Source organism: Sciurus vulgaris (assembly GCF_902686455.1).
Source record: "Sciurus vulgaris genome assembly, chromosome: 11".
In the NCBI taxonomy this organism is placed as follows: domain Eukaryota; kingdom Metazoa; phylum Chordata; class Mammalia; order Rodentia; family Sciuridae; genus Sciurus; species Sciurus vulgaris.
The window spans coordinates 20,986,644-21,001,658 of NC_136472.1; the positions used below are offsets into that span (position 1 = coordinate 20,986,644).

At 33.0% G+C, this 15,015-nt stretch overlaps 1 protein-coding gene across 1 annotated transcript in view; it reads right to left on the minus strand.

Annotated features, from left to right (window-relative positions):
• Positions 1-2,949: 2,949 nt before the first annotated feature.
• Positions 2,950-15,015, minus strand: part of LOC306639755 (olfactory receptor 8K3) — a gene marked incomplete at both ends in the record, with an annotated part of 78,550 nt that continues 66,484 nt past the window's right edge. Inside the window, one exon of the mRNA XM_079103509.1 lies at positions 2,950-3,837. Within this exon, the coding sequence (XP_078959635.1) occupies positions 2,950-3,837 (888 nt within the window). The remainder of the gene's footprint in view (positions 3,838-15,015) is intronic.

Genomic DNA, 15,015 nt, shown 5'->3' on the forward strand with positions numbered 1-15,015 from the left:
TAATAATATTTAACTTTCATACTCAAATTCCTCAATTAATATTTATTTTACTCTTATTTTTAGAAACTCCTTCAATGACAAATTCCATTGTGTTAATTTCTGAAGTTCATTTTCTTGTGGTTAATATATATTTCAGAGTTATAGTTTCCTTTTTTTCTTTTTAACCACTATGGTGGACAATTTGGGAAAATGACATTAATCATGACAATACTAAACATACTCCATATTTCCAGGAATTTTTTTCACCTTAGTATGTATGAATGGTCCAGTCTAGATTAATAACATAACTCTCAACCTTATAATTTCATGTGGGATTCTTCCTTTCCCCATTTTATCCTTTAAAAATGCTTTTTCTGTACATTTACTCATGTGCTCAACAAATGCTTGCTCAATGAAGATAGTTTACTTTAAAAAAATAGGTTCTAATATTGAAGCCTGATGGTTTTGCTCTTTATTAATTTGGTAGCTTAACAATATCAAGGCCAGTGTGGTTGCCATTTTTCTTTATTAAGAACTCAATCATCTGAAGCTCACGAAAGAAGTTTCATTTGAGAAGAACAAAATGATGGTAAATAGCTATTGCTCTCACTAACCTCCCTTTTTTGGGGAAAAACTTTTGTTTTGGGGAAAACTCTTGTTTTCTCTTTGATAGAATTCCACTTACAAACCATGAGCTATACATATTTAAAAAAGAATAAAATTCTCCTCCTCAGTCTTTATTTGCCAGAGGTGATTGAATTTCATAGGACAGCAATCAAATAAACCTGTTTTTTTTTAAAATTCTTTTCAATATAATTCTGACTGCTTAATACTAAATTCTGCTAATATCTTGCTGCTCTATAATTTATTAAACATTTTCCCAAACTATGTGATTCAACAACAGTATGATGACTTTATATTTGAGCAAATTCTCTCACCTAAAATGGGTTGATTAGCTTATATTTCTAAGCTAATTTATTGACTTTCTTGAATTCATTTTGTGTGTTTAACATAATTCTAGTTATGCACTGCTCTTTATTTTGCTTTAAATATTTAATTTGTAGAATTATGTGTTTTCAGAATACATAAACTGATGACTTTATATGGATGATCTTGCAGACACAATATTACTCTGTGTGTATGTGTGTGTGTGTGTGTATGTTGAGAACACTTGAAATTTGTCATTTCATCAAATTTCAAGTAAACAATGCAGTGATATAAATTTTGTCACCATCAAGTATTTATGTCTCTTATCATTGACTTTTATTCTTTTGGCCTCTTCTAATCTGGAATATGCTAATGTGAGATTTTACTGTCTGTCTTCTCAGGGTGACATTAATGAAACAGAAAAATGACATTTAGAGACAATGTAGGGTATTTGTGAGCAAGTAATCTAGAGATAGATTACTTGGTCTAAAAACTTGGTTCTAAAGTCTAATACCTTGGAGACTTCTGCCAAGTTACTAACCCTGTGTAAGACTATCATCTGACAATTGCAAGTTAGTAGAACTTATCTCACAGAGCTGTTGAGATGACTAAATTGAATGGGGCTTGAATAACATGTGTCATACAGTACTCAATAATATTGTTATATGATAGTTTTGTGGTTTATAGGACCACTTAAAAGACTGATTTTAACTGCATTGACTCCATGGCAATATTTAGCCTCATGTGATAGTATACTAGGCACCTTAAAATTTATTTCAATGAAATATATTCATTTGACTTTATATAGAATACACATAGAATTTTATTACATAATGCTAAAATAATGAGGAATACCAGGATTATTTTAAAAATTTAAGTAACTATATGTTTATGCTATAATGTGGGGAACAATCTAAAAAACTCTGTCCAAAAGCCAACATAATTATATTCTTGTCTACATATTGGATCTCACTTATAATAAAAAAGGTTTATCACCAGCAATGATAACCTATAAAAACTGGAATATAAATATGATACCTGGCAATGTATGTGATTATTTTCTTTTGCTATGCCGAAGTAGAACAACCAATTAATACAGCCAAGAAATAAAAATCATTGAATATTATACATTTTCAATACTGATCAAAAGAGAAAAATGTCCACCATAGTCAAAAAAGGCAACAAAATTAATTCTTAACTGGATGATCATATAACACAAAAGATGTGAAAACAACTGGAACAAAAATTTTAAACATAGGCAATTGCTTCTTTTTAGATTAAACAAAAAATAACAATCTATAAAACCCAATGGTCAGTTACCAAGTTAGGTCAACAAGCGGTGTAAAAGCACAAACTTGAGCATACCTGTGTACTCTCCGAATGTACCTTGAATGTCATGTTCATGAGTGACAAGAAAATGAGATGACTGAGGGAAAAATAACAGCCAGTAGGAATCCATGGATTGCTGAGTTCTAGTTAACAGACTCATATGAGGAAATAGAGGCATCGTAGGATACCAATAGTTGTAATAGTTATTATTTTAGTCTATTCATTAAACTTCAAATCACTTGTAAATGACCAGTACTGAAGACAATTGCAAAATAAAACAGGGAAAATTGAGGGTTAAGACAGAAGGAAAAGAGACTATTTACACACAAAAAAAGACAGACATGAGAAAGGAATTACAGGTTTTATTCTGAAGGTGATAAAAAACACAAGAGCCCTCGCCATTTCCTTCCCTAACTCCCCCCAGTCCCTGCTCTGCCTCAACATTTCCATTCCCTGTTCTATTTATATTTGGACTATATGCATCTAGCATATCTCCTCTTCTACAAGTTGACTAATTATGAGTAAGTTTCACTTGTCCCCCTCAAAGAAGGAAAATATCTTCTTTGCTTTCTTTACTAACCTAAGTGTAAGAATGAAAAGAAACTGACACATAGAATACAATGTGTAAATACATGTTAAACCCATTTTTTGCTTGTTATTTCTTCTGGGTGTATACAGAGCAAAGATGCATGCCCATAACTCAATTTACAGGCATCATATTTTACACAAACTTAAAGAAAAAATATTGCACAATTTATTCCATGTCCTTCGCAGGGCGTATTTTACGTCTTTGTTCCTCAAACTGTAGATCAAGGGATTTAACATGGGGATAACCAGAGTGTAAAATATGGAAGCCACTTTGTCAGTGTCCAAGGAGTGACTGGACTTGGGCTGTACGTACATAAATATCAAAGTCCCATAGAACACTATGACCACAGTCAGGTGGGATCCGCAGGTAGAGAAAGCCTTGCGCCTGCCCTTAGCTGACTTCATCCTGAGAATGGCTATGAAGATGAGCAGGTAGGACACCAGGACAAACAGAAGAGAGGAAATCAAATCAAAAGCTGCAAAGGTCATAATTATTAGTTCAATATCATGAGTATCTGAACATAGCAGAGAAATCAAGGGGACACAGTCACAGTAGAAATGACTGATAACATTGTAGCCACAGAAGGATAAGGTAAAAATCTTTATGGTAACTAGAAGAGACACAAATGAGCAGTAGAGATATGGGATTGCCACTAATACATGACATACCCTCTGTGACATGATGATAGTGTAGAGGAGAGGGTTACAGATGGCCACATAGCGGTCATAGGACATGGCGGACAGAATAAAGAGTTCACTAACAATAAACAGAAGAAAGAAAGCCAGCTGTGTAGCACAAAAGTGATAGGAGATTGTATTTTGGTCTACAACAAAATTTACTAACATCTTGGGACCCACAGCTGTAGAATAACCAAGATCTGTAACAGCCAAGTGTCTCAGGAAAAAGTACATGGGTGTTTGCAGGCTGTGGTCCACCTTGGTGAGGATGATCATGCCCAAGTTGCCCAGCACTGTGACCAGGTAGATGATGAGGAAGAGTCCAAACAGTGGAGCCTGCAGCTCAGGGCGCGACGTGATACCCTTCAGAATGAACTCATGCACCACTGTCAAATTGCTTTCCTCCATCCAGGTTCATTGAAAAATCTCTTCTGCATAGAGACATTATCACAGTCAAAAACTGTCATGTTTTATGGCTGAGAGATTATTTTTTAGTATAAAGTAAGTACAAACAAAGTACATACAAACTTTATGACTTAACGATATCTGGAAATAAACCTATTTCTCCCAAAAATATGGATATATAGAATTAGAGATAGAAACAGGGATAAGTCAATTTTTCACTCACCAAACAATATTTTTCACTGTCTAGATACATTTTCTTTGTCACAATCAGTAGATAGGCTGCTCTTAGTGTCTAGTAATTGTAGATCAGGTAAGTCATTTAGCTTCATAATGTATCAAACATGCATTTCTAATTAAGTCCAGTGCAAACTGTCAATAGTACTAAGGTCAAGAAACCCTTAGAAAATAGATAAATTGGTAGATGTACAGATATAAAGCTATGAATTTATAAAGCCAAAATTCGTAAGCTAAAACTCTGGGTATCAATACATGGATGATTACTCTAGTACTCCTAACAGTTCCAAATATAATTGTAACCACCTTGTCATATTTACAAATTGCATTGAAATATACATGTATAACTTATAAATTAGATTAGATTATCACAGGCATATAAACATTTTTTCTAACTACAATTCAAAAATACATAAGACTACCTACTTCAAAAATAGTTCTTCCAAAACCCTTTTCTCTAGAGCTGGTGAACTACAACTCCAATACACTGGATAGATATTGAATATCATTTGTATGAATAAAAACACTGGAGCTGATCATAGTAATAATTGTTTGTATGCAAGTGGAAAAATACAGGAGGTGTATGTATGAAGATATATTTTACACTATATCCTAATGTATAGTAGATTTGAAGGGTTTCTTTAGAATATAAGTTATCTAGAATTCTTCTCATGTCAAAAACCAACACGTCCTTGACAAGTTTTTTTTGAAAAGGATGAGTAAAGATTTAATGCTTTAGAAAATTGACTCTGAATGTCATGTACATAATGTTGCTTTTTTTTTTGTTTGTTTTACAAATTATGACAGTGCCTTAACGCACGTATGCATGTGTAAAGTATGTGTAAATGCTTTTGGATTCCCGGATGAGGAACAGGTCAGCTAGGATGTAATTCATATAACTTCTCCCAGTCATTGCCCCACCCTCTCACCCATTCCCTGGTGAAATTGGGCAAGCCATGTTCTTTTTTGGTTTCTTATATTTTTCATAACTATTCTAATGACATTTTAATATAAATTATTTTGACGTACATTTACTTGAAATATTAATCTCCCTCAAAAGAAAATTTAATTGTAATTGAGGAATAAAAACATATCTGTAAAAGCAAATGCATTATATCATGCAAAGTCCTAGGGCAGTAGAAGGAAGTATGAGTCAACTAGGAGAAAGAGGTCACTACCATTGGTTTTATATTGAGGAACTTCATGAAAATTCCTTAAAAGTATTTATTGAAGATTTAAAGAAAGACTTGTATACCACTATGTTATACAATACTAATGGGACAAAATCAGATACACCATAGTTTAGACACTATTAGGATGTGATTTGAAATACTTTTATAAATTAAGCCTAAAAAAGCTTCAAATTTTGTTATACTATATAACAGAGATCAATATGTATATGATTAAATAGATATATATTGAAATATTCTACATATTGAAAATATATATATGTATATATATTATGAGTTGGAATGCATATTAATGAAAAAGAGTTACTGATTTTATAATCAGTTATAATGCATATGAAAAGAAAAAAAAAGATTTTACAATGAAAATTTTAGTGAACTATCTGTGAGCCACAAACAAAATAAAAGGTATATTTTTACATTAATTATCAAGGTGATTACCATAATTTGCATTGAACTCATTTATAACATTGCTCAAAAGTTGTACTCTCTTGTTTCCCCACACTGTCCCCATGGGTACGTTTTTCCTACATTACTGATATGGAGTTACACTAAAAAAAGATGGTGCCATTAGAAAATATCTTCAGTTAAATGTAATAGGAAACAATATGAATTTTGCATTTAGACTATTTTCTTTGTTTTGTTTTTGCAGTTACAAACAACAAAAATCACCCTTGTGGTTGTCTATTTTCTTGTTAAGTCAGAAAAGGTAAATGAGCTTCCACTCGGCAGCTTTGGAGTTTATGGCAAGAATCAGATAGTGTTTTCAATTTTTATTGTTGATATTGAGTAGCAACTGCAGTGTTTGAAAATTATAACCTCTTTGAAAAAAATTATACCTTCCTTTTTTCAGATTTCAATGGTATGCAGAGTACATTCTGGACACTCTATTTTACCTTAAACTTGGCTTCTTCATACTCTCCTAATTTTTAATTAATGATTTTCATCTCCAAATATGAGATAGCAATTTCTTTTTTTCACATCAGTAAATAAGAAATTATATCTGTATATGTATAGATATAATTACTGAGTATCAAATTATTTATATAGCACAAGAACCTAGAGATATTAACTTCATGTGGAAAGACATAAACATACAACTACCATCAGTTACTTCATTATGCCTTTTAAAATATTCTTATCTACTGGCGTCTTACTCACTCTTAGCTTTGACCTCAATTGAAGATAAAGTTACTTAAATGAAATGAATGTTTCATAAACAGTCCCATGATGGCTATTTTGAAGATGAATACCTAGGAAAACCTGTAGCTGGGCATGGTGGCACACACCTGTAATTCCATCTGTTGGGAAACTGAGGAAGGAGGATCCCAATTTTGAGACCAGCCTCAGCAACTCAGTGAGACCCTAAGAAACTTAGCAAGACTGTCTCAAAACAAAAAACAAAAAGGACTGGGGATGTAGCTCAGGGGTAAAGCACCCCTCAGTGAAATCTCCAATTAAAAAAAAATGTAAAATATTATTAAATATTATTAAATGAAGTCAAATGGAGAGGAGTCCTATTTCTGTTTGGACATTATAGAAAGGTAGAAAGAATAGCAGTAAGTCAGAATGGCCCCATTTTTTTTTTTCTGTGGAACTTTGAAAATGTCACTGATATGTTTTGACTATCTGTAACATAGACCTACACATGAAGCACTTTTTCTTCTTACCTGTAATGAAGCCTCTGTCCTGACTCCCTCATGTGTTTCTTACATGGTGTAGTGAGAACAATTTATACATTTTTTTAACCTTTTGAGGATCCCCCTAAGGAGATGCCAACCATTTTGTTAATTATCCCTAAAGCATTTGAGAACATAACAAAATGTCTAGAGACTGTGCTGTAGTCAAGGATGGTTTGTATTCACTAGTGTATTAGTATTCCAGAGACAGTCAGTAGCCTGTGCATAGAAAGGGATGCACTAGGAGGAACTGGCTCACAAAACTAAGTCCTTTTAAAACTTCATCACCGGATAGTCGTATCGGAAGTCATATTTCCTAACAATATAAATATTGAAATATTTCCACTCGTAATTGCTTGAGTTGTCTTGCTGACTTTATAATGAATATATGTGGATTTATGTAATCATAAAAGATCTTAATTAACTGAAGGATTATAAATAATTCTATTGTTTTTGGTCAAGGAAAACAGAAACAGGAGGAACTTATATGCAATAGTGGAATGAAGACTTAAATGGATGCATCCCTCTATAAAAACTACAAAATCCCTGGAAATTATTTTAAAAATCAATTTTATAGGACTCTGGGAATCATTTAAACCTTAGCAACAATCCAGAGCATTTATATATTCAGAAAAAACTGCTGAACCTTGTTAAAAACATATTTAGGGATTGTAACATAAACTATTCCCATTCACCCTCTATAATATACAAAGTCTCAAAAAACAGAAACTTGATAACAGCAGCTTTGAAACTCAGAAAAGGTGCAACGATTTGCACTCCTTAAGAAGTCCTCTCCCAGTGCATATCAAAACTACCCTAAGATTCCATCTCACCCCAATTAGAATGGTGATTATCAAGAATACAAGCAACAATAGGTGTTGGAGAGGATGTGGGGAAAAAGATACACTCATACATTGCTGGTGGGGCTGCAAATTAGGGCAGCCACTCTGGAAAGCAGTGTGGAGATTCCTTAGAAAACTTGGAAGGGAACCACCATTTGACCCAGCTATCCCACTCCTTGGCCTACACCCAAAGGACTTAAAATCAGCATACTACAGAGAAGCAGCCACATCAATGTTCATAGCTGCTCAATTCACAATAGCCAGATTGTGGAACTAACCTAGATGCCCCTGAATTGATGAGTGGATAAAGAAACTGTGGTGTATATATATATATATATATATATATATATATATATATATACAGTGGAATATTACTTAGCCATAAAGAATAATAAAATTATGGCATTTGCAGGCAAATGGATGAAACTGGAGAATATCATGCTAAGGGAGATAAGTCAATTTCAAAAAACCAAAGGACAAATGATCTCACTGATAAGTGGGTGATGACAAATATAGGGGGTGGGAAGGGGGCAAGAATGGAGGAAGGAGGGGCTCTATAGAGGGATAAGAGGGGTGGGAGGGTGAGGGGGAGAAAAAAAATAACCGAATCAATAAAAAACGATTACCCTAGGTAAATGTATGATTACATAAATGTTATGCCTCTACTTCATGTACAAACAGAGAAACAAGATGTATCCCATTTGTTTTATAATGAAAGTGAATTTAAAAAAAAAGTCCTCTCCTACTCCTCAGTAATTTGTCTTTTGACTTCTTGGGAAAGTCTTTCCATGGGTCATTGCCTTCCTTTGACATGACAGTTCATTCTATGAAAATATTTTCATCCTTGGAAAAAAAAAATTGGCAATTGATTGAATTAAGAAAGGTTATGGGGGTACATGAGGTCTTAACAAAAACTTAAAAGGAAGATTTGTGAATGAGATGTTCACAGAAGATCTTGAAAGATCTGTCGTATGAATAGGGAGATAGTAAGTAACGTTCATGTGCAGGAGTGAGTATCTGGCTGGGCCTGAGCTGAATGGGTTCTGTTCTTTCAGCCTGACTGATTTAAGGATCTGCAGGTGCAGGAAATGAAGGCTTAGGCAGAGTTGCCAGATGTTTAAGCACATATCTTTATTTGTGTTGTTATTAGGTAACACCTGACACTGTATAATTTATAAGGGTCATACATTTATTTTGTCACAATACAAGAGGCAGGAAGTCCAAGATCAGGTTTCCTGCAGGTCTAGTGAAAATACAGCCCTTCTAAGTGAATCCGACTAGGTGAACTCACTTGTCCTAAAAGTAGGATACAAATCCATTCCTTCGGGTCTTTTTAGGGGCCCTAATTTCACACATTAGAGTTTTCCTTCAGAACTTAATCACTCTCTAAAGGTTCCACCTCTTAATACTATCGTGCTAGCATAAACACATACACTTAGGAGGATATATTCAGACTGTAGTTGCATCCTACACATATGCCCACAGATTCTAAGTAAGCAAACAATAGAAGACTCAACTTATTTTGGTTGAAAGCATGTGAGAAAATTATTTTCCAATCATTGGATTATATTCTTATAATTATATTATATAATTATATAATTATACTTATATTCCCTGTACCACACATTGGAGGAAATATAGACCTCACAAAATGAGTCTAAAGTTTCACTAAACAGCAACAACAATAACAAAAATGTGAAGGCCAGGGGTAATTCAACAAATATTGGAGAATATGTATACACAGATGTGGGGGAAAGGGAGTGTGTTTGGGATTACTTTTTATAGTTACCACATTATATGCTGCAAATGTACAATTTTCAACCAACATTTCAAGACAAAGAAACTGGAAAGTAAGTGGTAAGTCCCATGCATAAAAGAGAAAGGGGAAAAAAAAAAACAAAACAAACAAATAGGAAAGATTGAGGAGGGAATCTGGAAGTTGATATTAATAGACAAAACTATTTAAATTTTTAATGCACATCTTTTCCAAAATAAAAGATACCATTATAAAGAATAAATGGAAAATATGAACACAATGTTTTACTAAAAAAGAAAAAAAATTTAAAGCAATAATTTTTTTTTTCTAACAAAACCGCAAAGACACTCTGGAGTTAAACAAAAAATAAAAAATAAACCACAATAACTGAAAAGAAAAATTGAATAAATAAATTCAACAGAAGATTGAGATGGCAGAATAAAGAATCAGTAAATTTGATAATAGTCAAGTTGAAGTTATTTAATTTAAAGAAGAAAAGAAGAAACAAGAGAGAAAAAATGGATTGAAGATGGTGGAAGGGATCTAGGCAGAAATCTCTACCCCTCTGTAGCCCAGAATAATAACAGTGAAGGAGCAGCTCAGATTTTTATTTCTTCTTATTATTCTTTATTTTTCCACTTGTAGTACCTTCTGCTATCTCAAATCCCTACCCCAATTTTTCTTCTTTTATCTTGGTTTGTATTATGTTTCCTCTCTTTTCTGTTTTTATTCTTTGTCAATGTTTTTCCTCTATCCCCTTTACAACTCCTATATACTTTAGTAGTAAAGTTATTACATTTAAAACCCATTGCTCAACCTGTTCAAGAACATTACTCCGATTTTCACTTAGACATGGGGGAAACATTTTTCAACAATCTTTTCTGAGGCTTATTAGTACTTAGGTATTCATCAGTCTTAAGGGAAAGACTGACTACATTGTATCTTACATAAAAGTAGAAGAGGTAATCATCCTAGTACATGGGTTGAAATACAAAAAATAAGGAAAAGCAAGGATGAATCACCCCAAATAATCAGTGACTGATTCCATTGAAGCTACAGTGAAGGAAAAGAACAAAAAAATTTAGAAAGATTATGGCTAAAATTATCAATGAACCTAAAGGAATCTAAAAGAAGAAATAAGGAAGAAAATACAGGAAATAAGAATGTTTCTATAAGGAGATTGAGATTCTGAAAAATAATAAAATGGAAACTGTGGAAAAGAAATACTCCATGATTTAAATAAAAAATTGTTTGAAAATATAGGAAACACAATAGACCACCTAGAGGACAGATTTTCAAGTCTCAAAGGAAAGGTATGTATCCTTGAAAACAGAGTAAGCAGTGAAGAAAAGATAATAGGAGATCATGACCAGAATATTCAAGAATCTGGTATAATATTAAGAGACCATTGAGATACCATTAAGAGAATCATTGCATTAGAAGAAGGCATCAAATTACCAACTTCAGGAATGGTCAAAGATTTTAGTGAAATAATATCAGACAATTTTCCAAATATTGGGAATCAAAATACAGGATGCATTTAGATCCCTAAATAGACAAAATCAAAAAGATTCTCTCCAAGACACAATATAATTGAAATGTTTGATATACAAAACAAGGACAGAATTTTAAAAGCCACAAGAGAAAAATGGCAGGTAACATATAGAGGTAAGTCAGTTAAACTTTCTCTGATCTCTTAACACATACCCTAAAAGGTAGGGGAGTTTGGAAAAATATAACAAAATATAATGGTTGCCAAATAAGATTGTTATATTCAGTAAGACTATCTTCCATAACTAACTAAAACTTTCCAATATAAGCAGAAGAGATCTAAACAGAAATTATTTATTTATTTATTTATTTATTTTTTTATGGTGCTGGAGATCAAACCCACGGCCTTGTGCTTGCAAGGCAAGCACTCTACCAACTGAGCTATCTCTCCAGCCCCAGAAATTATTTTAACACAGAGAGATTGAATAATGCTTTTTAAATGAGAAATGCATCATTGAAGAAATCATGACAAGGACTGGAGATATAGCCCAGTGGTGGAATATTTGCCTATCATATATGAAGTCCTGGATTCGTTCTTCATTAGCACTAACAGAAAGACAGAAATTAGAGAGAAACAAAGAAAAAAAATCTTAGAAAAAATTAGAACAGAGGTACAACATATCAAAATGTCAAAAACCGTAAGTAGGCAGTCCTGAGAAAAAAGCATTTATAGCATTTGAGTTCATAAAAAAGAGTCCAAATAATTACCCTATGGCTGCATTTTAAGACCCTAATAAAGCAAGAACAAACAAATTTCAGAACTAGTAGGACACCTGGATTAATTATGATCTATGGCTAAATTAAGAAAGTTGCAAGTAAAATAATGCAAAGAATCATTGCAACAAAAGGTTGGTTCCTTGAAAAGATAAATAAGTGGATTAACTCCTAAAGAAACTAACCAAAGGAAAAAGAGAGGATCTAATCAACAAAATTGCAGATGAAAAAGGAGATAGTAGAGACATGAATTAAATTAATAAAATCATTATGAACTATTATAAGAACTCATATTCTAATAAATTAGAAATTCCAGAAAATATTGACAAATTTCTAGTGCATATACGACATACTGAAATTGAATCAATAGAATATAGAAAACTTAGACTGGAAGCAAGTGATAAGATTGAAGGAGCAAACCAAAAGTCATCCAACAACAACAACAACAACAACAACAAATCACAGGAACACACGGATTCTCAGTTAAATTCTAACAGAGCTTTAGAAACAAGCTAATATCAATCTACCTTAATTATTCCATAAAATATGAAAGGAGGTTACACTTCCAAAATCATTCTAAGAAGCCAATAACACCCGGATAGGAAAATCAGATAAAGATACATCAGGAAAGAAAACTATAAATCAATATTCCTGATGAACATACATACAAATGTCCTAAATAAAATATTATAAATCTGTTTTCACAAGCACTACACTGTGATCAAGTTGACTTTATCTCAGGATTCAAGATTGATTTAACATACACAAATCAATAAATGTGATTTATCCAATAAATATACAGAAGGGCAAAAAACCAAAGGATAACCTCAATCAATAGGTGCACAAAAAGACTTTGAAAAAATTAAGTACTTATTCATGACAAAAATCACTGAACAAACTTGGTATAGAAGGAACTTATCTAATCATCATAAAGTCTGCATATTACAAACACAAAACCAATGTCATACAGAATGCAGAAACCTGGATGCAGTTCCTCTAAAATCAGGAAAAAGAATTTCCACTTTCACCACTCCTATTTAATGTAGTCCTTGAAAATATAACCAGAGCAAACAGACAAGAGAGGTTAATTAAAGGGATACAATTGGAAACAGAATGAATCAAATTATTACCATTTGATGATGATCTTGAATATAAAATACAAAATCCGCATAAAAAAGAGTGCACTAGTGGACTTCTAGAGCTGATAAACAATTTCAGCAATGTAGCAGCACACAAAAATGCTGGTGGGACTGCAAATTGGCACAACCAATATGGAAAACAGTATGGCGATCCCTTAGAAAATTTGAAATGGAACAGCATTTGACCCAGTTATCCCACTCCTTGGTTTGTACCCAGAGGATTTAAAATCAGCATACTACACTGATGCAGTCACATCAATGTTTATAGCAGCTTAATTCACAAAGCCAAGTTAAGGAACCAAACTAGGTGCCCTTCAACAGATGAATGAATAAAGAAAATGTGGTATATATACACAATGAAATATTACTCAACCGTATAGAAGAATGAAATTGTGGCATTTGCTGCTAAATGGATAGAACTGGAAAATATCATGCAAAGTGAAATAAGCCAGTCACCCAAAACCAGAGGCCGAATGTTTTCACTGATATGTGGATGCTAACATACATCAAGGGAGGATAGGGAGGGTAAGAATAGAAGTACATTGAATTAGATAAAGGAGAATGAAGGGAAGGGAGAGGGAATGGGAATAGGAAGACAATAGAATGAATTGGTCATAACTTTCCTTTGCTCGTACATGAGTACATGACCAGTGTAACTCCACATTATGTACGACCACAAGAATGGAATCCTAATTGGAATGGGTTGTACCCTATGTCATGTATATCTGAAACAACAAATAAAAAAAGAAGAAAATTAAAAAAAAACATACAAAAGCAATAGCTTTCTTAAACTCCAATGATGAATCTGTTGGAAAAGAAACAATAAAAATGATTCCATTCACAATAGCATCAAGCAAAGAGAAAAATGTTCTTGTAAATACAACCAAGGTGAATGACCTCTGTAAAGAACACTGTATAAAGAAATTGAAGAATATAGAAGAAGGAAAGACCTCCCATGTTCTTGGATAGGAATAATTAATATTGTTAAAATTGGCTATATTACCAAAATCAATATGCAGAATCAGTGTGAACCCCAGATCCTATCAAAATATCAACAACATTTTTCTGAAGAACAAGAAAAAGCAGTCCTAATCCATATGGAAGAATAAAAGATTCAGAATAGTCAAAACACTACTGAGCAATAAGAGTGATGCTGGAGGTTTCATAATATGTGATGTCAAATTATACTTCTTAGCTATTGTAACAAATAGCATGGTGTTAGAATAAAACCGGGCATGAGAACCAGTGGAATATTGTAGAAGACACAGAAATGAATCCACATAAATACAATCATCTGATCCTTGATAAATGTGCCAAATACATTTGGGGAAAATACCACTTTTAAAGAAAGGTTGCCATTGAAACTGAATATCCATAAGTGGAAAAATAAGACTAGATATCTAACTCTCATTCTCTATAAAAATCAACTCCAAATGAGTAATCTAGCTAGGAATTAGACCAGAAATATTGCAACTGCTAGAAAAAAAAATATGGTACATACTTCAACATTTCACTGCAGTCATTGACTTCCTAAGAAGAATCCTAAAACTCAAGAAATAATAAGTGATATGGCTTCACATGAAAAGCTTCTGAGCAGCCAAGGAAACAATTAAAAGCATGAAGATAATCTTCACAGGACATTACAATCATTGTGAATATAAATAATAATAAATGCTGTTAAATTGTGGAGAAAAGGTACACTCATGCATTGTTGGGGGAACATAAATTAATATTGATGCTTTTGAAATAAGTATAGAGATTCCTCAAAAGAATAAGAATGGAACCACCAGATGACCCAGCTATCCCACTCCTTTGTGTTTTCCCCAAAGAACTAAAAGCAACATATCCTATCATGTATATGTGTATAGCAGTGCAATTCATAAGAACCAAGGTATGGAACCAGGATAGGTATCCATTCATCTACAAAGATGTAGATGAATGGATAAATAAAATGTGGTATATATATATATACACACACACACACACACACACATACACACACACACA